The sequence below is a fragment of the Borostomias antarcticus genome, assembly GCF_949987555.1.
Source record: "Borostomias antarcticus genome assembly, chromosome: 5".
In the NCBI taxonomy this organism is placed as follows: domain Eukaryota; kingdom Metazoa; phylum Chordata; class Actinopteri; order Stomiiformes; family Stomiidae; genus Borostomias; species Borostomias antarcticus.
This window is the reverse complement of record NC_140238.1, coordinates 7,325,212-7,351,217: the sequence shown is the minus strand read 5'-3', so window position 1 is coordinate 7,351,217 and position 26,006 is coordinate 7,325,212. Positions and strand designations below refer to the sequence as shown.

Below are 26,006 nucleotides of genomic sequence, written 5' to 3'. Positions count from 1 at the left end.
CTCCCCATGGGGGGGGGGGGGGGGGCTCTCCTCCCATCCCACCCCACGCCCAGCTAGCCGGCGACACGGGGCGGGCTCTCATGGGAGCCGTGTTCCCTGGCCTCCGGGGTCAGGTGGCTGTGGAAGCGGCTCCACGGCCTCCTCTGTCTCTACTTACTCCTCTCCTCTCGTACTCTGGGGCTGCCGTTGGCTCAGAGGGGCGGGAGGCAGACAGCCGACTCTTCACAGCCCCCGCTCCCCGATTCACGTGGTTGTTCGCTGGCTTCTCCACCAGCCTGCCTGAGCATGGAAAATCAGGGTCAAGCATTTTCCACATTAGCAACTTTACTACCCGGGAGGACAGGAATGGATATCTGCTGTGTGTAACAACGCTGCCCGGCGCTAAACACAACACACACTCGTCTCCCCCAACAATGCCGAGACCACTAATCGCAGCCAATGGCTTCACCCGGCACTGTTTCATTAACATTCAACTCCGACTGCATGAGTGATGCACATTTTGAGCAAGAGTTGGAGGGGGTGTCATGGGGGTGAGAGGTTTCAGCGTTCATGCGAACCGTCTGGCACATAATTATAATGGATTTCCTGCTTTCTACGATCCTGGTCTAATTCACATAATGTGCAAATGAGCAACTGATGTTTTAAAAGGCAAGGGGATTAGATTAAATTAAAATTAATTAATTGCCTTGTTGTTGCACAACACAAACATGCTCTTGAAAGTGTCCAGAGAGGATACTGCAAGGCACCATTTATGAATGTCACAGGGACCTTATAAAATAGATTTTATATTTGATTCAGGACCAGTGAAATTACTTTGCCATCTATGAGAGAAGAGAGTAGAGTACTCGCCTCATTTGCCTAATTCTCTCCAGAAAGTCACTCACAGTTCAACACATTTCTGACTCAAATTACCTGCACTGTACACAGAATGAACATATTTATGTCAAATGGTGTAAACATTTCCCTTGAATCTCAACATACAACACTTGCCAGCCTTAAATCATTCCTATGGAAGTATGTAAACCTCCAGATTATTTATGTGACCCACAAAAGTAATCTAAGGGCCTCTCAAACAAACACTTGTGCCGTTGTGGTAGTAATGCAAAGTCCCAAGTGTCACTGAGGCTGGGTCTGCTCTGACAGTAATTGTGATATAGGGTTGAAAACACGTGTTTTGTAATCAGTCATAGTCTGCTGGTTGCTCTGAGAAATGTTCACTTCCAAGTCCACCACTCAACATTTCCCAGTGAGAATCAGGTACTATGTGACAGGATGAATGGAGCAGCATGAGAGAAGAGACTTGCCAAACAGAATGTCAATTGTTTTGATACTACACTGAGCAATCTGTTGAGTAATGCAACAAAAAGGTCTGTTCACTTTCACTGCTGGGAAATGGATGAAACATACACCTAATTTGGTTGACTCACTGATGACTACCACTTACTCTCACAAGCAGTGACAGCACATTAACCAGGCATGTTAGAGTATGCTAACTGGAAACTGCTTTTGATAATCAAATTAGGTAGAATTCACTGGTGAAAAAAACGACAGATGTTTGCTCTAGGGTAAATAGTATTTCAACCCCTCTCTGCTGTGGTATGCAGTTGATCTGACAAAGCCTCATGCTTGATTACCTGCTAGCTTGTCATGTGCTCTCTTCACTGCCCAGTGGTTATGTGTGTAAGAAAGCTTCTACGTTGACCCCAATTAACAATGCGGGTTGAGTGCCAGAGAAGTACTATGCGATTTAACCACCCCACATGAGGCCAATTTGACATAATAGGTTCCTATTAAGCATGATAAATTTGTTATTTTTCAAACCATTACACCGTCCGGTAGTCCATTTACTCTGACCAAACCTCTGGTCAGGAGCCGAACATAACAAAAGAGGACGGCACCACAGTTAGTCAAGACAGCGACTGCTAATGAATGACCATGGCTAAATTCTAGATAGACAGATAGAAGCCTTTATTTAGACAGGTTAGAACATAGTGAGACCAGGTCTTTTTTACAGATGTGCTGTGCGTATACAGTTCAGTGGCAGAGTACAAAAAAATACAAAACCAGTGACAGCGTGCAGAAAACAATGGCAATGTACAGTCAACAATTACAGCAATACAGTAGCAGAGTACAAAAAAATACAAAGTACTGTAGTGACAATGTACAGGGGTACAAAATAGAATAGTACAGTAAGGAAATGACTAGCATCAATGGCATTTACAAACTACAGTCCCATAGGTATCAGTTAATCATTCTTTAAATGTTTGCAGGGATATAAGGGATGGGAGCTTGTTTTGTTTCTGAAATTAGTTCCAGACTTTAGGGCCCGCAAAGCGAAAAGCAGCGTTTCCCCAATTCGTTCTAGCTGTAGGGATGTTTAATGCTAGTGGTATGTGTGAGCTAGTGGTATAGTTTAAAACATGAGACGAAAGGAGGATGGATAGGTGCAGAGGTGTTTTGGCAAAGAGGGCTCTATATGTAAATAAAGACTCCATGTTGTATTCTCCTGAGCTCAAGGGAGGGCCACTCCAATTTTTGGTATGCAATGATGAGTTCTAAGCCCTTTTTCCTGTGATGATGACTATGATAGATAGGGTCAAGGGACTTTATCAGACAGCAGAAGAGCATGGGTGGGGCTGTCTCCGGTCAGAAGGGTAAAGCTGACAGCAACATCGCTAACCGCTTGGGATAAGTTGATTAATGAAACCTTATTTTTACTTGCGTCGCCGAGGCACACAAGTGGGGTGTTCACTGCTGTCTGTGTCTGTGTGTGTGTCTGTGGGTATGTGGGTGGCTGGATGGGCATTTTGCTCACACCATAGCTCAAAAACAAACAGCCCTATGACGTTCATACTTGGTACATATGTTCCGCTCAAGGTATCCTGGACTTGATTAGAATTTGGAGCGGATCTGAATTACAGGGCGGATCCACAAATTATTTTTCTCTTTTGCTATGAAAGTTTAGGAGTTATACGTCCAACCCAGCAATTACTTTTTTCAATTCAGCATTACAAAAAGTGCAAAAATTATATCCAAGTACATTCCAACATACAAAGAAAAGCACTTCTCAATGTTGAATAAGAATAAAACAAGAACAGGATAATTACAATCACAAGGAAGTTGGCATCAGCACAATAACAGCTACATTCATGAAAGAAAGGAAAAACAAAAATAGAAAAAAAAGAACAGGAAAACACAAAACCAACTATTGGGATATATGTAGTCAATCTGAGGCCTCAGGGAAAACAGTGTTATAAAGTTTCACTATCTTATTCCTTTTTAGTTGTTGATTAATCTCAGTGATTTGAAAATCGAATTAAGTTCTAATTGAAAGGGCAATAATCTGGGAAGTGATTTAGAAAACTTTTGTTTGTGAATGAAAAACTTAGCATAGAGAATAATAATTAAATTAAATACCTCTAGCCAGCACGTTAAACAGGAAACCCCGTCTATATGGCGTCACAGGCATTGCTATGATGACCAACTGCATTTAGGGGAATACTATTTTGCAGTGGATAGCGCAATGAAAAAAGCAAATAAAGTCGAACCAAGTTGAATCAAGTTGACCCAGTACCATGCTATGGAAAGACGCCATATAAGGTGTAGACTAAGTTGGCACCTCACCCGAGTGCAGTCTAGTTTGTCTATGTGATCCTTTGCGAGTGAGCAGACAAGAGGGAATCGGGGTGGTGGCGTAGGAGGGGGGCCGTCGGATGTGGACCTGGAGAGGGAAGTCTGGCTCGCTGGCCCATCTACCCAGCCCTCCAGGCAGACAGACAGACAAGGCGGCCTTCCCAGAGCCTCCCACAGATGTTTGGAAAAGGTGCTCCATTCATCATGCCATTTTTACGGCATCCCTTTGAACTTTTATTTCGTGTCGGCCTGTCTCAGGCTGTAGCGCAAGGGCAACTCAGTCGTGAATGAAAGTATATGTCCCTGAGCTAACCTCAGCACTTGATCTTCCAGTATTTCCCCGGATCTCTCCCTGGACAAATAGAAATACAATTGCCGCCAGTTTGTCACTGGACTGGAAATGGAGTGTCCTTTCAGGGGTGATTACAACTCCTAGCATTCTTTACAGCTCCGTGACCCAATCAGGGGCTCCCAGATCCCTTAGCTAACACAGCATTAGACACTTTTTCCCTGGTGTCTCATGGCAGGCCCGCTAGTAAACCCCACTCCTCAGAGACTCCTCGGGTCAGGCCTGTTATTGTGTAATGTCGCCCACACACACCAGGCACAGCCTTGTGTAATGCTGTGCATGTGAATACACACACACACACACATACAGTACATGCATGCTCACACACACACACACACACACACACACACACACACGCACACACACACACACACACACACACACACACACACAATATCTGAAGGCTTAGGTCATGGCATCATAGGGACTCTAGAGGCAAACCAAATAGGTCTTTCCCTCCCTGCTCCCTGCTTGGGCTATCTTCCAGATCCCCATACACCATCTCATCTGTTCTGAAAAGAACATTTCAACAAAAACACCCAAAATAACACATAAACCAACAATCCCGCATAAAATGTGGGACGCGAACAACCACAAGAGTGTATTGTGTTGCTAGTGTTGTGGGAAGTATGAGCGCGATTCTTCCCTGCAGAGCTCCCAGAGGGGAGCAGGAAGAATGGCCGTGTGTGTCCAGGGCCTGAGCTCCTGAGCGGGGCCGGACACCCAGCAGGCTTCAAGGGCGAACGGTCATTAAGGAGCCAGGTTTTAATAAGCCTGCAGACAGACAGCCGGCTACTCAGCTCAGGTGCCAGGAGAGGTGATTTTTATTATGTGCATCAGTAACTCTGAGACGCCCCCACCCCCCCCCCCCCCCCCCCCCTGCGCCGCCCCCATGACTTAAAATATCATGTATAGCAGCCGTTCACCCATTTTGTTAGAATGTCCAACAATATAGTTATGGAAGTGAGAATGTGAGGGCATCTTATATAAATGAATCTGTTGACTTTCATGGGCGACCTAACCCACTCGTCATGATAAGGCTCACTGTGATAGATGGGTTGGGGGTGACATAGGTGTATCAGTGGGATGTGGAACTAGGCCTCCCTTCACTCCAAAGAATCTCACCCCCCCCCCCACACACACACACACACCACCACCCTCACCTACACATACACCCTCCTGCATATTCACACCAGATGTGGACGATAACCTTCACCCCTGCAGGAATACTTTGAATAGCTTTTCATTTAGATCTGACTTGAAATACACACACTATAAAAGGCATGGTGCGAGGAGCTGAGGTGTGTATCCCATAGCGGGGAGATATAAGCGGACTGGAGGAATAAGACTGTCAGAGCTCGTGAGGACCGATTTACAACCCTGTGTGCTAATGTCAGCCGATGGCGTCGGTGTTAGCAGAGTTCAGTCCTCCCATTCACTGGCATTGTTGTGATCTTGGAGTCGTCTGCACTGGACATTTCTTTTAGAGTGAAGGTGAATTACAAGGAGCAGGATGACAGCTGAGGAGAACAGCACCCGGTGACACCACGAATATCACCGGCTGTGAACAAACAAGATAATGCACTGAGATTGCCTTTCAACATTTTGTGCTTAACTGGATTGACTCGACTGGAATGTGGGCATGCAGTGAGTGGGCAAAGCGGATAAGCCAGGGAAATCAAGCAATGAAATTACACCGTCAGACCACCTTCACTCACAATGATAGGCCTGGACGCAGACCCTCCAGCAATCTGTTATCTAGTTTGAGTGATAGGAAAATTTGTCATAAGTTTGTGTATGTGGAAATCAATTTTGTGTATGTGGAACTGCGAATCATTACATTTTGACGATGGAACCCGGTACCAGGTTCTGGCCTGTAACAGACACAATCTGTGTTTATCAGCAAAGCTATCTCCAGAGTATATTCAGCCTCCTTTAGAAAATAAGCACAGACTCTGTGGCGTTTGGCATGATGACAACTAACAAGAGAAAACCTCCCTCATCACAGAATGGTCAGCAGACCACAGAAAATCTAAGACTACCATCGTAACTGGATTACATTAGTGGCTGTAGTGGCCATGTTTGTGTTGGTACAGCACTACTGTTTCCTCTGGTCTTATTCCATCTGTTATCTCTCCTGTTGATGGTGTTTGATGAGAGGCAGGGTGTTGGCTGTGATCAGATACCATCTGTCCTCCATGCTTGGTCCTGCCTCATGGAAGGCCTCCATGTTTGCCCCCAGGGGTCTGATCTGTTTATTGGATCGGTCGTCTTAAATGATTACGGATGGTGTTGCAGAGAGCCTCTCTTTAATATGGGATAATTTATCTGAAATGCATTCATTACATTCAGAGAAGCCGGACCACATCTGCACCGCATGTGAGTCCATCCCGTTGACTATTGATATGCACACTTAAGAAAACTATTTTAGCTTCACATAATCATTATCCAACTAACGTCTGGAACGTCACAAGGATGATGTTAAGAAGAGATATTAATCCAGTCATTAAGTTCATTTTCCACGCAAAACCTAATTGGAGAAGCCTGCTCAAAGGCTATGCTGACATAACGATTTATTTTGCTACAAAAAGCTTAATCTTCCCAGAATTCTCACTTAATCTTGCCAGAATTCTCAAATAACCTCTAATAGCTCATGGATTGCTTAACCCAATGGGAAATATCTATGACATAGTACATGTATAAAGTAGAATGTCTGACAAATATTGACCACCATTTTGTCCTGATCTGGTTGACGTGACCTGGATGGGTGACAGCCCTCTGGTTGATGGCAGCGTATTGGATGGCTTCCATGGCCCTGAGAGTTTAACAAGCCAAATGTAAACAGTAAACATGTTGTCCCACATGATGTTCACCATCCATGGTGTTCCTTTGTGATAATGAAGGAGGGGGAATGTGATATTTTCTTCATGAATATACATACTGTATTAACATTATAGTGTTGTCAACGAAAAAGGTCGGCATGAGGTAGAAATGAAAGAGTCAAAAACTGTGTTGCTCCATACGCTTCAAGCTCCTTTTGGAGAGTATGATGTCACTGTAGTAGTAATTCAGGACCGTCAAGGGTCTTTTATTCACCACACGGTGAACACACAAATATACAGGTGAATGAGTGGCAACAGCCACACACAACACATACATGCATCTGCGGTTGCTGGTGGAAATTGTTCCCTGCATTTCTCCCATCCAAGCTGTCCTCCAGGGACAGCCAGGAGCAGTGGGCAGCCATCAGTCATGGCGCCTACGGACCAAACCCAAGTGATCGGTCGAGGTCCTGGTCAGGGACTGAACTGAAGAGCATCTGTTCTTCTGCATGTTTTTTGTATGGGGTTCTTTTGGAAGGAAACCCTTGCGGACACAGGGAGAACATGCAAACTCTGCACAGAAAGGCCCGGATGCTGTGAGGCAACAGTACTACAGTAGGTAGCCTACTGCGCCACCGTGCTGTACGTGAACGATTTTCCGGGTTCAGTGTCTTGCTCAAGGACACTTCTGCACACGTCAGGAGTTGGGATCGAACCAAGGACCTTGTGATTCCCAGCCAGCCACTCTATCTCCCGAGCTTCTACAGAAGCCTTATGGGTCCATACAAATATGCAATCTTGATAAAAGGCTACAGAATACATACAGTAACTTAATGCTATTTTGCACACTACCCTTTTAAGATATGCAAATTAGGCATTTACTAAATATGCCTCTAACATTAAGGTGGAGTACTGGCGTATGCAGCCCAGTTCTGCCAAGCCCCTGGCTTCTCGTTCTGAGAGTGCAGTCTCAGCCAATGAACATGGATCTCTAGAGCACCCAGGGGCGTGGCAGAGCTGGGCTGCATATTCAGTACGCCGGCCCCCTTCACGGTAATTTGAAAATTGAAAACAAAAAGTCTATACAGGGGAAAAACAGGAACACTGGGAGGACAGCAACATGCATCGAGACAAAACAATGAACTGACAGAACAAAGGAACAGCAAGTCTGCAGGAGGACGACCTGACAGGCCGAGCTGCTCCGGAGGAATATCTGACAGGCCGAACCGCTCCGGAGGAATATCTGACAGGCCGAACCGCTCCGGAGGAATATCTGGTGGCCGGCGACGTCGGCGGGACCGCTCAGGCTGGCGACGAAGGCAAGACCACTCAGGAGGCCGGCGACGGAGGCCAGACAGCTCTGGAGGTCGACCACGAGGCTAGAGGCCAGGAAGGCCAGACTACTGTGGAGTGCAGAGCAGGAAGCGGCCTGCACGAGGGCTAACAGTGGGACTCAGTAACCGGCAGCTGCGCCGGCAGACAGACAGGTCCTCGGCGAGGCTCGAAGGGGACATGTCGTAGACACCTACTGGTTGAAGAGCAGAGTCAGCCTCTGAGACATCAGCATGCTAGGGGACGGGTACAGCTAAAGGGATAGGGTCTGGTACAGGGTTGGAGTCGGGGACAGGGTTGGAGTCGGGGACAGGGTTGGAGTCGTTGACAGGGTTGGAGTCAGAGACAGGGTGAGGGACAGCTAAAGAGACAGGGACTTGGACAGGGTCAGGTACAGGATCATCTGGGCAACAGGAAGAATGAAATAAAGAGGGACAACATTTTGTGAGGGGTGCAGTTGGGCAGTAAATGAGCTTCAGTAAGTGGGGGTACTTCTGTAATAGGGCAATGACAGCGAATGTGCTTCCCCTGTCCTGGAGCGCACTCTCTCACATGAGACAGAGGAGGCTGGTGTGCACAAAACCTGTCGTGTCAGCTGCTAGATGTGGGGGTACGCAGATTTGTGTTTGTGCCAAGCAGATCTTCCAATCTTGGGAGGTTTGCCTTAGCCGGTAGCGTTGGACCTCAACAGTGGCGTTGGTCGTGGCACTTCAGCTCCTCCTGGTCTGCTCAGTAGGACCACTGTCCAGTGGGAGCTACAGGTTCTTAACTAGGAAATGTTGACAGACTACAGTACATTGTCAGTGATTATACTTGACCTGAATGTAACATTAGTTACATGTATACTGTATGTCGACAATTCACAAAAAGAGCAGTAAACATTAAATGATCTGGCTAAATTAATTACTGTACCTACTGTACCTAGCTGGTGGCAGGACCCACAGCTAGGTTTGAGGTTGGTGGAAGGTGTTTGTTATGGTGATGAGGTTACATCTGGGGTCTTAAGGAGATCTGCACGCTCAGTTTTCAGCCACATGACTCGCCTCACTGGTCTTTGCTTAAGAAGCCAACAGTTTTGAACCGTGGGTCCAACATGGCAGTCATGGTCATTACACTGATTTGATAAGGTCTCCCTGAGACGCCTGGACCGGCTGTCAGCCAGCTGGGCACAGGTCTGCGGTCATAGGGGCTGCTTCACTACTTAACTGCATAATGCAGCATTAAAATCGGGGATGACTTTGTAGCCAGACACCCTTTTCTCCTCGGTCAGTTCCACTGTGGCCTGGTGGAAAGAGAATAGAGCACGCAGGCACTCTCCTAGAGGATGGACTCAGTCCTGCGCACACAGTGGGGTGAGGTCCAACAGTGGGGCAAGGTCCAACAGTGGGGTGAGGTCCAACAGTGGGGTGAGGTCCGTCTGCAGAGAGGCCAGGGCAGCCTCTATTGGCTTTCCTTCACTGTAATGAGATAAGAAAAACTTTCAATTAAATGTACATGTAATGGAAATTTGTCTTTGGCATTCTGGCAACACAGTATAAAAACTGACAAAAAACAACTTGTGTGTGTGTGGGGGGAGGGGGCTTATTGTATTATGTCCCTGTTTAGAATGGCCACAGCAGAGGCCCCAAATTATTGCTTGTATCCGTTTTTCTTGGCTAGTGGGACCTTGAGTCTGCTGCCAGATGGCAACAGATCTGGCCGCTCAAACATATTAAATATACATGTATAGCTGCTAAAACATATGACAAAATATACACATATAGCTGCTCAAACATATTACAAGTGCTATTCCCGCATGAGTCTATCTCCTAAATAATTTTCAAAGTCAGTTTTCATCTGCTCCTGCACACTGCTCAGCCTTTTGCAGTGAAATTCATCAGGACAAATCGAGGAGTCTAACTGCACATGTAAAGCAGGGTGAGTAAGTTAATGGAAGGGGCTGCGTAAACTCCCCCTCTGACGTGACAACGTCACAAAAAACGTAAATGTATAAAAGCACACGTTTGGTGATAACAATTTAGCTTACTTTGTAGCTCAAAATGTCCTCTTAACAATTCCGGTTTTCAAATCTAACGGCGCTGTGTCATCGAAATTGTTATCCTCAGCCTTGTCTTTGTTTTAGAGTTTCACTTCACTCTATTTTCACATTCAAAACCCCTGGCTGTGCTAACCTAATTTATAACAGGATGACATCTCCAGGAGGTCGACACACCACAGACTTTCTGTCTGGCCTAGTGTGACTTCCATTATTCTATTGTCTGTACAGAAACCTATTCAAGATTTACCGCGCTTTCTAATATCACGTATCTGAACTCTTGCCATTGTTGATGACGTCTGCCATTAATTATGACGTGTAAAGATGGGTTAGCCAATCAGATCTTAGAAACGTCATATCCGTGTATGGCTTGAATATAAGACTGCGCAAGACCAAACTGTTTCACTTCTGCTTGTGTGAAACACTCTTGTGTTTTGTCCTGAAGTCCTTTTGCAATCGTATGTTTTCCTAATAAATCAGACTGAACCTTTTTAAGCGAACCTTGGCATATCCTTTTTACTTTTGATAGCTATATCAAATTTATTTTCACTACAGCTGTCGGTTTTAAACTGGGTTGCTAATTTTGATGATAGTGCTGCGATTTGGTATCCTTGAGTGGGGTTGCGTTAACACCCATTCCACCCACTTCTTCCACCCACTCCTATGTACAGTAACAACTGTACTCCTTGGTACAGTCATATGGAATTCTCATACAATGACGAGGCATCGCCAAGCAATATTTTCAGGCCGATATGAATCAATTTTAGGAGAGTCGGTTACTTTTCCGTTGCAGTTTAAAATGTAGCTAGCACAAGCCCAGAAATCAGTCTTGTCGCTGTGTTTGGGCGTTAAGACCGCCTCTCCCGAGTGCGGGTGTTAAAACCACACTATATGCTAGTAGCATCCATTCTTAGAAAATAAGCCTGTGAGAATGATCTGTTAACTACTAGCTACGGGCTAATTATCTACTGTATATCAAGCACCTAACGTTACTAGCTACGTAGCTTTGTGTGTCGGCGCTGCTGTAAACTGATGTGTGGAGCGAGGTGTGGAGTATCGTACAGCTTTTTTTCTTATAACATGGTACAGCAGCCTGCAGGATGGTTTTCTGTATGTTTTAAGAGCCATTTCCTTCAAAATAATGTCTAATCTATGAACACAACGCAGGACAAGCTTTGTTTGTGGGACATCAGAGGCGTGGTCTTAAGAAAACAAGCAACCTTATTGGTTATTATTCTCTGCGTGATTGACAGGTCGGAAAGGCCTATTGCAGACGCGGCGGGAGGCAGGTGAAGAAGGTTCAGTGAGTCTAATCCAGAATGAAAGTCAATACAGCGGAAAGCAGGAACACTGGGAGCACAGCATCATGCACCAAGACAAAACAATGAACCGACAGAGGACAACAGAACTGGGGCAGAATATAAGGACAGACTAACGAAGGAAGGGAGGTGCTCTAAACATAATGAGGGACAGGTGTAGACAATCACACAGACACACAAGGACAGAGAGTGAAGGGTTAAAGGACAGGTTTGGATTTTAGCATTATAAGCCATGTTATAAAGTTATTTACAATCATATACAACAGCGAATATCAAAGTTTCGTTAAACGGTGCACTCTCGAGATATAACCCGTTGCCGCTAACACACTCAATGGATCCATAGGTGCATAGACAAAATCCCTCAAAAACACCACGCGTTTTCAAAGACAGGAAACTCACCAAGTGGTCATGGTGTCTGTTGATTTTCGGACAAAAAAAAATGCCACAAAGTATGCTTATGATCGTAAATAACCTTATACAGTAACATGGCTTATAATGCTAAATTCCGAACCTGTCCTTTATCTAAAACGAGGGGAATTAACAGGAACATGAACGCAGACACACCAGGGCAGAGAACAAACAAAGTCACTGGGAGCAGTGCGGGACGTGACAAGATGGGTCCCTGAGTAGCATAGACCAGTGTTTCTCAAAGTGGGTCCTGTGACGCAAGTCCAGGGGTGCCGCAGAATCCTTTGATAATATTTGGAATTTATCAGTGTCGCTTATAACATCATTTTATATCAGTCTAAACGTCAAGAACTAAATTATTGTCAATTAGTTCTAACCGAAATGGATATTCTCTCAAGTTTTCCTTGGAAGCCGACAAAAAATGGAAGGCTCTATTTTGCTAACATTGCTTGTCAGCTCTCAGCAGATGTCAGAGGCTAGCCAGATGACAGGGAAATAATATGTATTATATGGATACATTTCTTAAGAGAACAAATAACATTGCACCGACCCATTCAACTTACAGCAGAGGCCATGCACGACCAGCTAAAATAAATTTTAATGTTGTGGTCAACATCATTGTATAGCCATATTAATAGTAGCCTAATAATAGCCTAGTAGTAATTTTAAAAATATTTTAAGTAGGACAGAGCCTATCATACTGGTATGCTAAACGTCAGAGGCATACAAAGGCTCTGAGAGTGAAAACTAAGAAGGTAATTTAGGGGTGCCGTGGATGAAAAAAACATGTATAGGGGTGCGCTGAGCCAGAACAGTTTGAGAACCACTGGCATAAAATAATACTTTTACTGAGACATCAAGCACAGTTTTTTATGTACAAAGCAAAAAGTAATCATCACCAGGTGGTGGGCTCTGATACGTAACGGATGTGTAACGGACGAACGTACGCACACACAAACTAACATGGGTCTACTGTATCTAATGTCCCTTGGACAATAAATTATCACTGATAATTGGCCTGATGTAAAGTGACACTGGAAAATCACAGTGACAGAGGGGGGGGGGGGGGTGGGGGGCAGTTACGTCATCAATATCTGACTGGCTTCAGGCTTAGATAATCATGGCAGTATGATGGAAGATTCAATTGTGTAATGTGTGTGTGTGTGTGTGTGTGTGTGTGTGTGTGTGTGAGAGAGAGAGAGAGAATCTCAGTTCTGTGTTGTTTTTGCACTAGTGGGCCTCCTCCCCAGGCTGCAGTCCTGTCCAAATGAAGCAAACAAATCAGGATTATGACAGCCTCAACGGTCTCCATCAGCGCTGAAAAAGGAATATGTATTTTCATTTCATGACTTCATGCAGACCATACTGGCATTCCGAAGCACAGCATATCTTTCTCCTGTGGCCATCATTCAGGATGAGTTAATTGCTTTCTATTCTTCTCACTTTGATGCTCTCACTTGTAATCATTTGAGTAGTAATGTACATTTGTCGTTAGTCATCTCCAGATGTTTCGCATCTTTGATGTCTGACTCATGGACAATGGTTAAATTTGAAACACACGAATCATCGAGGTGATAGGTTCATTAAAATAAAACATTGAACTTTTTCTTTCTCGGTAACTGACACCAACCCTAAATCTTACCAAGACACTATTCTTGTTTGTGGAGAAGGCTATGAAGTAGCCAAGCGTCCGTCATAACTTGGCCTTAAAGGTATAGCAGCATGTTCGCTGTCCAATGGTGACCTTCTGAGGAGCAACACCGCTCAAGACGTTTGTCCAGCCACCACAAAAGAAGGGCATGTGGTCTCATCCTCCCATATCTCCTACCCTGAACAAAGTCTGTGGCCCTTCTCACATCCTCACGTCTGTCTGGTCGTCCCCAGAGTGCACTGCATGTTATCCACATCATCCCACTGGGTGGCAGACACTCTCCGACAGGAAGAGGCTTCTGCACTGACCCGCAGTCCTAACAGAGAAAGCAGAGAGAGAGGAGCAGGGAGTGTTACATCATATCCTGCTCTGGCAGAACAGCCACCTAGACACTGGTAACAACTTTTATAACCACAGGGAGACGCGGCGTCGGCGTGTTACGATGTGGAGAAAGCCATCGGGGATCAATGAAGGCTTTGAATCCTCTCCACACAAACAAATAGAGCGGAACCAAGGAATTTCCATAATAGTCTGATATACAAAAATAACTACCTCAAAACAAGGTGGCGGAGCAGGTTTCCAATTTCTCCAGCATGCGCCCTGATTACATCAGATAGGCTGTCCGTCGGGCTCATTAATCCATACAGGATGGCACGGATGGCTAGACTCAAATTAGGCTGAGCACAAATGTTTCTAAAGGAAAAGAGCCAGTCAGCCATCACCGTCGAGATTTAGCGGTGGGGCACTGAAGGTGGCGTCGGCAGCCTGTAGGATGCACTCAATCTTGCCGTCAGTCTGAACACAGCCTCGCCCTGTCTCCCCGCTCGCACCAGGGTGGTCCCGGATCCGCAGGCTGCTGCCGAGCGCTTGGCGGGAGGATGCCCCTCCGCGCCAGAGCAGGAACACCCTTTTCACTCGCTCAGCAGTTTCCAGCAGGTGTGCTCCCACCTCCGCCCATCCTTCTGCAGGACCCCCAGGGGGGGGGGGGGCGAGCCAAATGCTAGGCTGAGAGGATTCCTTCTTTGGCTCATTCCTGCATCCTGTCTTCGATGCTCCCTTCAAGCCTCGCTCCTTTTTCCTCTTTCCTCCCATCCTTTCCTACCTCCCTCCACTGTACGCTCCGGCTAGCCTGGGAGATTAATAGCGGCCCGCGTGCCCCTGTTCACCTGAGGGGCAATGCTGACCCAGCCATAGAGGTGCCAGCCTGCCATGGAGCTACTGTGTTGCATATGGCTGCCAGATGTTAACCCGCTTTCATTTGTTGTTCTCTGCTACCTATTTAGAACCTCAGGTCCTCTAAGTGGAGAACGCAGGAGTAGACAGTGTGAGCAGTGAATCCCCCACTGGTTTCTATAAACTATTGTGATTAACAGTTCCCTCAGAGACAGTGGAGATGCACATGCTTTTCTCTCTGACACACAGAGAGACATCTACCAGTCTCGTGCACAGCACACACACACACACACACACACACACACACACCACAGACACTGCAGTCTGCCGCTGTGGAGAACAACGGACTAAACCATACAGAACGTAGCTGAGATAATCCAGGCCAAGTAGAGCTGTTACCAGAGGTCAAAAGTTATACCTCTCTAATTTATGAGAACAAATTGCACTAAATCTGAACTAACACCGACAACATTATAAATTTCCTGGTCAGGACAATGTTCATTGTCAACTAGCATTACTGCAGAACATTTTTCCAAGGGAATTATAGCCTTAGATAAATTAACCAGTGTGCACAGAAGCAGAGAATTTACAATAGTGGGACTATAGCACTATAGATGTATGTACTACTACTCCCTGCAGATGCCTGACCGGATACTTCCACTCTATAAGATAGTATATGTCTTGAGACTGAACGAGGCCTGGAGATGAGTAGCAGTGCTCTGGCTTGGCTGAGTGGCCCGGATCACTCTGTAAGCCTACAGGCAATGGCTGCGGTTGGAAAGCAGGCCGGAGCCAAACTCATTCCTATAGGCAGTGCCAACCAGACCTTGGCGTGCACCTAACTTCCCTTCAAACCTCATTCTGATTTCTGTCACTTCAAAGGGCCAAGCAGGGTTGTAACTCCAGACGTAGAAGCACACTTATTGTTCAGTTTGAATCACCTTTGACTTCGACCTTGTCCGTGACCCTCATCCGTCCAGGTCCCCCAGTTGAACGCAAACGCCGGAGAGGAACATGTGGTAAACCCGGTCCGTGTCCACCTCTGCGAGTGAGGCTCTGTACGAAGTGTTTTAACATGCGCGCGTGGTTAAAGGGACAATTTGACATATCGACGTTTACGAGAGCAGGCAAAAACACGGTGCTGTTCCGCGTTGTTTGTTTTACATACTTTTACACGGGTCAGTTTCCCCCGCAACCAGCATGGACTCTTCTTTACGACCCATTCATACCTGATATGGGGGAAACCATGCTGGGGGAGGAGGGGTGGGGGATAGTTCATCGAACAATTGAAGAGTCTACTTCAGAGACCCAGGCTGTGCAGAGGAAATATGAGGAGTGTAAATGTTTCCCGACACACAGAACATAATATGGCTGAAGGTCCCAGCAGGACGACTAACCCCATGAATCAAGGTGTCCCGCTCTAACACCATATATAACACAGACAACACCGGGCAGGGGACCACTTCATCTCCCCTGAACACTTTCTCGAGGATTTTCTCCATTCTTCTTCCCCTTCAATTTTGGACAAGAAACGATGAAAGATGCGTCTGACCTCACCCAACACTGTAAGCTCTAGAAGTCCATGTAATTTTCAAAGCAGGTCTCCGGTAACACGTGTTGGCTGTTGCTGTTTCCTGAGGCGGAATGCGTTTCGGTTTCCACAGCAGTGTGTGTGGCCTCTTCGCCGTGTCTCTGTGTTTGTCAAACATCTAAACACAACACATATCTCACACTCAACGCATCTCTTTGTATTAGTGACCACGCCAATAGAACAGCCTTCGTGGGCAAGTCTTTATCCGTCACGACATTCCAGAGGGAGTGAGCGAGCAGCTGAATATGGAGGATGGAGTTGTAAGCGGTGGTGATGCTGGGGTAGTGGAGGTCCCCCGTCTCTTGGCTCCTGGCTGTCGGTCTCGAAGGATCGCTCCGAGGTCGGACTCCCTGTGTCCTGATGAGTTCCAGGTCTCGGTGCAGCCAAGGCAGAGGGGCCTAATGAGTGTAAAAAGCGATTGAGAGGAGGAGACGGAGAGAGGGAGGGTAAGGACAAGAGAGAATGGTCTTTAATCAGCAACATCCCCATGCACAGTCACATTCCTCTGCCCGCTGGTCTGCCAGAGCGCCATCAACACGCCCATGGCCCTCAGGGCTGCCCTCATTACCAACACAACCGAGCACACTGTCAATATGTCATAAAAGAACACACACGCAGGGTTGTCCTGGTCTGGTCACAGCACGGGGGACCCGCAGGGGAAGGGACCGGCCGTAAATATCCACTAAAAAAAGTGTGCTGTCTATCCCCTGGTCAGGGCCGTTGGAGCTGGCCAGACCATACTGAGCTGAGGGAGCAAGCATTTTTTGGGCTGGCTTTTGGAGGAGGACGCTCCACACAGAGCTGATGTTTGCCAGGGTTTGGACGCCGGCCGAAAGGACCAGTCGCACGTAACATGAGGTAAGCCCTCCGGGCCGCAGGGAGCAGAGTTCCTGAGGAGTGGTGCAGCCAATCCCCTTCCTGGATAGCGCCGGTCCTGTCCGTCAACGCTGATTGAGATTGGCCTCTAAATCGCCTCAATCAGCATGAATGACCGAATACCTGCAGCCAATCCGGTTGCCAGTTAATCAGCACTGGCCAATCAGGTAATGAGGAGACCATGTTGGAATGGGAAGCAGAGGGGCCCGGAGGCCGTTCAAAAGGAAGGGCGATCAGTCATGTTGTCCAGACACCAGGGCATGCCTGCCACCCTCCTGTTCCCAGTCCTGTAGAAGAGTGTTGTCTGTGGACAATTATCCTCCACAGGACTAGCCGCCAAACAGATAGACATTCCCTTAAAGGCAGAGTGTTTGAGTCGGAGGAGGAGGAAATGGGGCTCAGCACTTTGGAAGCTATTTATCGGTCGCAGAGAGCCATCCATAACTTCACTCTAGGACTTGGCTAGAACAGGTTGAAAACTGAGAGAGTCTGTCCTGTTGGCATTTATCTACATGTCATATGAGACCTGGCTTCGCTGTTATATTACTAGGGATAACTGTCATCAAAGATAACCGTGCATATTCATCTCACAGGCCTGGTTGTTCTCCAAACACATAATTTCCCAGAGGGATGAAGTGATAAAACTATACATCCGAGGACAAGTCCAAAGACTTCCTGACCGATTTAAGGGCCTTGTGTATCAAGCATTCCTGTTGGGAATTTGAGAGGGGCCATTATGCAAATACTCGGTGCATGCCAAGAAGAAAACTGGACAGATGCATCCAAGTGCTTCAAGATGAGTAAGGATCCCCACACATACAGTTTTAATAGGCTAGTATTATATATATATATATATATATATATATAAGATTTGTCTACATCAAAATATTGACTATTGCACCTTTAAATTCCTCCTACCCAACCCTCCCTTCACTAGTCTACTGAATCTGTATGTGTGGGGATCCTTACTTATTGGACGCTCATTCTCAACCGGAACATTCTCAGCTGACAAGAATCAGGTCATGTCTGCCCTCCAGCTTAAATCTCTCTCTCACTAGCTGGCCACACGAAATGAGGAAGGAGGCTTGATTGCCTTTCTCTCCTTCACAGCCAGCACTTTGAACAGCTAACTCTTACTTTCAGGTGTTCAATAAAGCACTCAATTGGTTGACTTCATTAAGCCTTTAACTGTGGGAACCAGTGGGATTGAATAGGCTTATTTATTTCCACACGTTAATGAGGTGTGTTCAGGTGCACTCACTGAAACACATCTGATCACTTGGTAAATAAAGGATATTTGTCCTTTATTTGGGATGATTTATCACTGTTTTCTTCTGGGTGGGTCAGAGGAAGTCATCCCCTCATCACGCACTGTCAAGAGAGACATCTCCGAAGCAAACGCCAGGCTACAATGAGGACACACTGCCCTCTTGTGTCTGATAAACTGCCCTCTGCAAAGATCCTGTGATTTATGAAGACCTACATTATGTAATCCAGCCATGTTGACAAACAATCATCTATTGCATTTGAGGATAGTCTTCCAAGTCACTTGAATGGCGTCAAAACAGGAGACATCCAGAGACAAGTCTTGTCCAGGTGAGGGGCAGGTCTCCAGCTGACACTAGCAGCAGCATGTGGCTTGCAGCAGCATCTGGTTACACTCTTCGTGTAATGTTAATGACATGCTAATGCTAAACGAGGCCTTCCCATTTCAGCACCTGGAGAGCTGAGGCAGACAGGATAATGGAGGCCAGGTTATGGACATTCCTTCCCATCCCCTTTGATTCTGTCCAGGGATGCGGGGTGGGACGTCACATCAAAAACAGACACTCCCGGATCGAGTGAGACCTTGTCTGCTTGTCAAGATCGGCACACGTTTTCTGTTGGTTGAGCATACGGCTCTGTACAGTGCTGCAGGTTAAGAGATCACACTCTAGCATGCGCTGCCTCCACCCATAACACTGTTGCAAGCCAAACCATCACTCTCTCCTCAATCACCTAGGCTTTCAACACCCACATCAAACAACTCTGTAAGACATCATGCTACCACCTTAAAAACATTGCCAAACTCTGTCTCACCTTACCCGTGTCTAATACTGAGAAGCTTATCTATGCCTTTGATTGATTGATTGATTGATTGATTGATTGATTGATTGATTGATTGATTGGTTTTTATTATTTAAGTGCCAAGGTGTCTCCATGCACTTTACAACTAAATTAAAAACAACACAGAAATGAACAGACAAGAACATGGACAGACAGACAAATGTGAAAAACGCATGGACAGAAAACGACAGGCAATATACCGTACAAGCTTCAAGTACAGTGACATAGAACAATATAAACAATACATTGTGCAATTTAATATATAAATAGAACACTGAACATTGAATAGTGCAGTAACAGTCAAAGATCAATTTGTAGGGGCAAAGTATTGAGTAAAGAGAAGTTTTAAGTCTGGTTTTGAACAATTGGATGGACGTAGCATTTCTGACACTGAGTGGAAGCTGGTTCCAGAGGAAGGGAGCCTGGTAAGAGAAGGCCCTGCTTCCAGATGACTGTTTATGAATTCTGGGAACAGTGAGGTAACCAGCATCTTGTGAGCAGAGGGGACGGCGAGGAGAGTAAGGGGTGTTAAGGTCTGAAAGATATGAAGGGGCCTGACCATGTAGAGATTTATAGGTTAGCAGTAGGACCTTGAAATCAGATCTAGCTTGGATAGGTTGGATAGACTTGAGAACCGGGGTGATGTGATCAAATTTTTTGGTACGAGTGAGGATTCTGGCAGCAGTATATTGAACAAGTTGTAACTTTTTAGTAGTGTATATAGGCCAGAAAAAAGGACATTACAATAATCAAGTCTGGATGAGACGAATGCATGGATCAGGGTTTCGGCATCAACATTGGTTATCATCGATCGGATCTTGGAAATGTTACGGAGGTGAAAGAAGGCTATTTTGGAGATATCTTGAATGTGAGCATTTAAGGATAGACTGGAATCAAGGAGGATGCCCAGGTTTTTAACCGCAGTTTTAGGGGTAATTCTGCAATCATTTAAGGTGAGATTGAGGTCTGCATGACGAGGGAGTTTGTTCTTGGGGCCAACAACAAGCAGCTCAGTTTTATTTGGGTTAAGTTGTAGGAAGTTGTGGGACATCAAACTTGTGACAGCGTGTATACAGGATTCAAAATTAATGATTTGTGAATTGTCATCGGGAGTGAGCGGTATGTAAATTTGAGTGTCGCCTGCATAACAATGAAATTGAATACCATAGCGACGGAGAATGGATCCAAGAGGAAGCATATCTAATGAAAAAAGCAGCGGGCCAAGAACCGATCCCTGTGGAACGCCAGAGTTTACTGTAGAGTGAACAGACAGAGGCTTTTTATATGAGACACACTGAGTTCTGTTAGTTAAGTAAGAAGTGAACCAAGATAGTGCAGAATCGCTGATGCTGAGGTGGGTCAATTGTTTGAAAACTATTTTTTCCAGAATTTTGGAGAGGAATGGAAGGTTAGAGATGGGTCTGTAGTTGTCAAGAACATCGGGGTCAAGAGTTGGTTTCTTAAGCAGTGGTTTAACAATAGCAGATTTGAAAGAGGAGGGCACAACCCCGGAAGAGAGAGAGGTGTTCATGATGTTAAGAAGATAGGGGCCAAGTATAGGCAGAAGTTCCTGACGAGTTTAGCAGGGAGAGGGTCAGATGGGCAGGTCGTAGAGTTGGCAGAGTACCAGACGAGAGAGGGTATCCAAGGACACTGTATTAAACTGAGAGAAACAGTCGGTGGTCTCTGTTGAGCAATCTGTTGAGTTGGTGTCCAGTGGGAGGTTGAACGGAAAGTTCGGTGGCCTCAGTGGGTAGTGATAATCAGATTTCTGATATTGTTGATTTTGTTGTTAAAGAAATTAAGAAACTGAGAGGCAGTAAAAAGGAGAGTTCGCTATAGGGAGAGGTTTACGAGTAAGTTTGGCTACTGTGTCAAAAAGGAACCTAGGATTGCCTTTATTGGTAATAATAATAGTTGAGAAATAGGAGACCCTGGCCTTGGAGAGCATCATTCTGTACAAAACTAAGCTGTTGTGCCATTCTAATCGAGCGCCCTCTAGTTTGGAGGAGCGCCACTTGCGTTCCAGCCTCCTACACACCAATTTTTGTGCACGTGTTTCTGTGGTGTACCAGGGCGATGGTTTCCTCCGAGAGGTCTTAGTTAAAAGGGGAGCGATGGAATCAAGGGCATCTAGTAGCATGTAATTGAGGATATCTGTGAATTCATCAAGGGAGTTAATCTGATCAGGGAGAGAGTTAAGTGCCGTAGATAGGAGATCACCAAGCTTAGCAGCTGTGGAAGTATCAATGTGTCATATGCTGTAGGTATCTATTGTTGATCAATCTAGCGGGGGCAGGGCAACTTGAAATTTAATTAGATAGTGATCAGATAGTGCCAGCGGATAGGGGAGGACTGAAATGTTGGAAACATTGACACCACGAGTGAGGACAAGGTCAAGCGTGTTGCCACTGGAGTGTGTCTGTTCATGGACCAACTGAACAAATCCAAGAGTGTCAGCGAGGGACATGAAAGCTTTAGTAAGTACATCAGATTCAGAGTTAATGTGAATGTTGAAATCACCTATGAGTAGTATGTCATCTGTCCGGGTTGCAAAGTCAGAGAGGAAGTTGGAGAATTATTTTGTCTCCTCAAGGCTGGACTACAGAAAAGCACTGTTCATTGGGATCACTGGCAAGCGCCTCCAAAAGCTAGTTGACCAATAAAACATGTACTGTCTGTGTCATTTCAGCATTTACTGTGTAGACAAGAATAATTGTTTTGTGTCAAACACTTGATTTGACGACTGTAGAGGCCTTATACCCCAGCTCTTATTGGTTATGAGCTTTGTTATGAATAACAGTCTTAATCATGATGTCATTCATTCTGAAAACAAATGTGTGGGTGCCATTTTGCTGCTGGAGTGCATTTCAGTAATGACGTTTTCCCCTCTATCCAAGGCATGACAGGAGATACATTGACTTTTATTATATAATATATATTTCAGTATTATTATACATATATCTATACAGACTGTATATATATGTATGTATGTATGTATGTATGTATGTATGTATGTATCATATATCTAGGCAATAGTTTTTTTCTTGTAATTTTCCTTGTCATTTAATTTATCTATTATGAATAGTATCTATGTTTATTCTCAATCTATTCCACTGTACCTTTTCCACTGCTGAAACCCCACATTTTCCCCCACAGGGATTATTAAAGTATTTTATCTAATTTTATGATGTCTTCATGTTCACTGATGCAAACCATCAGATTTGCATAATATAGTCAACACAGCAGTACTAAATGTGTGTCATGTTTCTGCTTGGAGGAGAGAGTCTGGGTTGTTAGTTAGGTGACAGCACCAAGACGGACCAAAGATTCGGCAGGTACGTGCAGGTACAATCTGAAAAAAAAAATTCTGGAGATAATTTCTGTGATTCATATTATGAATCTCACTAAAGAAGATTACAATGAGCAATTAATTATCTGACAATCCAGGAATACCCTTGTAAATATAAAGGCAGCTCTCTTTCAGCATGATGTGTAGCTTTGAATATAGCCCAGAGGTCGGAGCATCTGACCAGTTACCTAAAGGTCATTGGTTCAAGACTGGGCCACATCACATAACAATCATTGCCTACTGCCTCTATCTGGGCCAAGGCACATTCACGCACACACAGACATACACCAGTGTTTGTCATGTCTCTCCTATGATGTTATTAGCCTCTCTTACTCTGAAAATGTAATTTAATGTTATTTATTGCTTTATAAATGTTCTTAGCCGGTAGACAAACATACTCCAGGAGCTTGCTCGATCGCCTTGTTGAGAGGGGTCAGGGAAGAATTTTTACAGCTCACTTATCTGGCCCCCGGGTGATTACTGTTTTTTTGCTTCCCTCTGGAATATTTAGGGGTGGGACGTCTGCCCACCTCCCTTGTTCTCTGTAAAGCGCATTGTGTTGCCTCTGGGTATGAAATGCGCTATACAAATAAAGCTTTGATTGATTGATTGATTGAACAATCATTGCCTACTGTTGTGCCCTTGAGCAAGGTCGCTTTGGATATATGTGGCTGCTAAATGAACACACTGTAAAATTATAATATACCTGGTTATTTATGCTGTATGTAAATCTGGTTATTGATGATGTACGTGAGTCATTAGGCTGCTGTTTTGTTCTGTGTGTGTGTCCGTAGAGCCATGAAGCACACCTGTCGCATATGGTCTGGTAAGGCCTGCTGGCTACTCTTGTTTGTCGTAAAGGCTCCAACTTCACCACTGTTAAACAGGTAAACAATGTCCAGATAAACCAGCAAAATATGTTTTCCTTTTATATCACAGGGGTTGGTTACATTCTTCTGCTGACACCCATCATCCAAACAGGTGGGTCTAAATGCTTGTACAGGACTGATTCACCCTCCCAAACATTTTCTCTTTCTATCTCTGACTCTCTCCCCTCTATTTCTGTCTTTCTCTTCACCCTGTCTTTCTCTCATCCCCTCCTTCTCTCTTTCTGTATCTACCTTTCTCACTTCATCTCTGGACAGACTGTCGGTATGTCTATGTCATCTTTCTGTCCGTCTGTCTGTCTCTCTGACGTCTGTCTGTCTCCTTTTCTCCCCCCACACACTCTCTCTTTCTCTCTCTTAGATTTCCCTCCACTCATCCCTCTCCCCCTCTCTCCAGAGAACTTGGCGTTGAGAGGAGTTGCTACTCAATCTTCCAATTGGTCTGATTACTCTATGGCGGCGAGTGCCGCCATAGATGGGAAACGAGATACACACATCAATCCGCCGATGCAGGACTGTGCTCACACTTTGAATGAGAGCACCCCCTGGTGGAGGGTTGACCTGCTGTCTGTCTACACCATCTCCAAAGTTAGCGTCACCAACAGGGACTTTTGCGAATGGAGACTGGACGGGGCTGAGATCCATATCGGAAACTCACTGGAAAACAACGGTGTCCACAACCCCAGGTGAGGCAGTTAGGTAGATTGTTACATACAGACCCGTGTCAACTGAGAGGCAACACCAGTCTTACAGTACAGTGGTAACTGATATGTGGACCATTTGCATGGCAGTGCAGCTACTTTGAATAGGTGTCAATCAGCTTGTGTACAGTAGATCAGTCTGACACCACAGTGGTGATAGATACTGTAGGATTTGCATGACATGAGTGCCATTCTTCTCTAATTTTTACTTCCTCTCCACCCTGTCTCCCCCTCTCTATTTCTCTCCCCCTCTTTCTCTCTCTCCCTCCAGGTGTGCTGTGATCCCCAGCATCCCAGCAGGAGAGTCCCACTCCTTCCTATGTGGAGAGATGGACGGTCGCTACGTCACCGTGGTCCTCCATGGACAGGACAGAATTCTGACCTTGTGTGAAGTGGAGGTCTATGGATTTCCTGCTCCTCCTACAACCTCTCCTTGTCCCCTTCCTCCTTCCACTCCCTCTGTGAACGTGTTGCTGGAAGGGAGGAATGTGACGTTGGTGGGGGAGAGGCTGTGCTGGTCGGACGCTCTGTTCTACTGCAGGGACTACCACTGGGACCTGCTCAGCCTGACCAGCAGGGGGCAGCAGATGGAGCTGCAGAGGCTGCTGGGGAGGGGCATCGCCTTCCCCCTCACCCCCCACCTGTGGCTGGGTCAGCGCAGGTACGCACTCCTCCGACTGGACACGACTGTTCATTCATCCATTCATGGCAGTTTTTTTTATCGCTTCAGATGAGACCAACGAAGCTTTAATTTGTTCATTTGCACATTGCTTCAACTCATTTGTTCATTTCTTTCACTCATTTGTCCATGCTCTTCCTCATTTATTCCTCCCTTCATTCATTCATTCATGGCGACAGGTACCTCATGGGAAACAAGTGGTTCTGGATGAACGGAGACAACATGACCTATAGCCAATGGAAGTGGGGCTATGCCCCTCCGCAACTCTCCAACCCCTGTGGAGCCGTGGCCAGTGGTGGTGACTTCCTGTGGCAGGACCGCCCCTGTGAGGAGCACCTCAACTTCCTGTGCATCTCAGGTATGTACCTGCTACCGATTGAAAGGATGCACCTGATGGCAGTTGAGGTCTCTGTAAATGCTGGAGTTTCCCTGCTCCTGCTAACTTCACACTCTGATATCTCCTGTTTCTCCTGGTCTCTAACTTCACACTCTGATATCTCCTGTTTCTCCTGGTCTCTAACTTCATAGTCTGATATCTCCTGTTTCTCCTGGTCTCTAACTTCATAGTCTGATATCTCCTGTTTCTCCTGGTATCTAACTTCATAGTCTGATATCTCCTGGTCTCTCCCCAGGTGCTGAGGAGAAGGACAGCAGAGTTAGCTTCTACAGCTCCAACAGACACAAATCAAATTTCCCCTGACATAGTCTCAAATAGAGACACCCCTTTCCCCTCCTGCTAATGCTCATGAAGAAGATAGCGCAACAGATGTATCTGGAACAATTATGTTTTTGCTGCATAGAATTGATAGAGGCCGGTGTGCCTGAGAAACTGTTAAAATAATAGTAAAAGTTGCTCATGTAAGAATGTTAGGGGTGTGGGTAAAGGTGTAAGCAAGGTCACAGAAAGTACAAGACAACACTAAAACTATACCAAGACTATACCAAGAAATCGAATAGGGTTAGGGAAGATGCTGCAGACAAAACGCAGCAAGTTTGAGACAGACGGCGGAAAATCTAAGACAATTTCAATGAGCAGAAAAGGCAAACTGGGCAGTGCGCCCAGAATTATGTAACAACGACAATATAAAAGGA

At 45.7% G+C, this 26,006-nt stretch overlaps 1 protein-coding gene across 1 annotated transcript; it reads left to right on the top strand.

Moving 5' to 3' along the window:
• Nucleotides 1-24,041: 24,041 nt before the first annotated feature.
• Nucleotides 24,042-25,705, top strand: LOC311309239 (uncharacterized protein; the record flags this gene model as incomplete). The annotated part of the gene is made up of 5 exons (XM_084438422.1): nt 24,042-24,220; nt 24,507-24,622; nt 24,716-24,896; nt 25,094-25,272; nt 25,547-25,705. 5 exons carry the CDS (start codon nt 24,042-24,044, stop codon nt 25,612-25,614), a joined length of 723 nt encoding a protein of 240 aa, XP_084294548.1. The 3' UTR covers nt 25,615-25,705.
• Nucleotides 25,706-26,006: the final 301 nt, after the last annotated feature.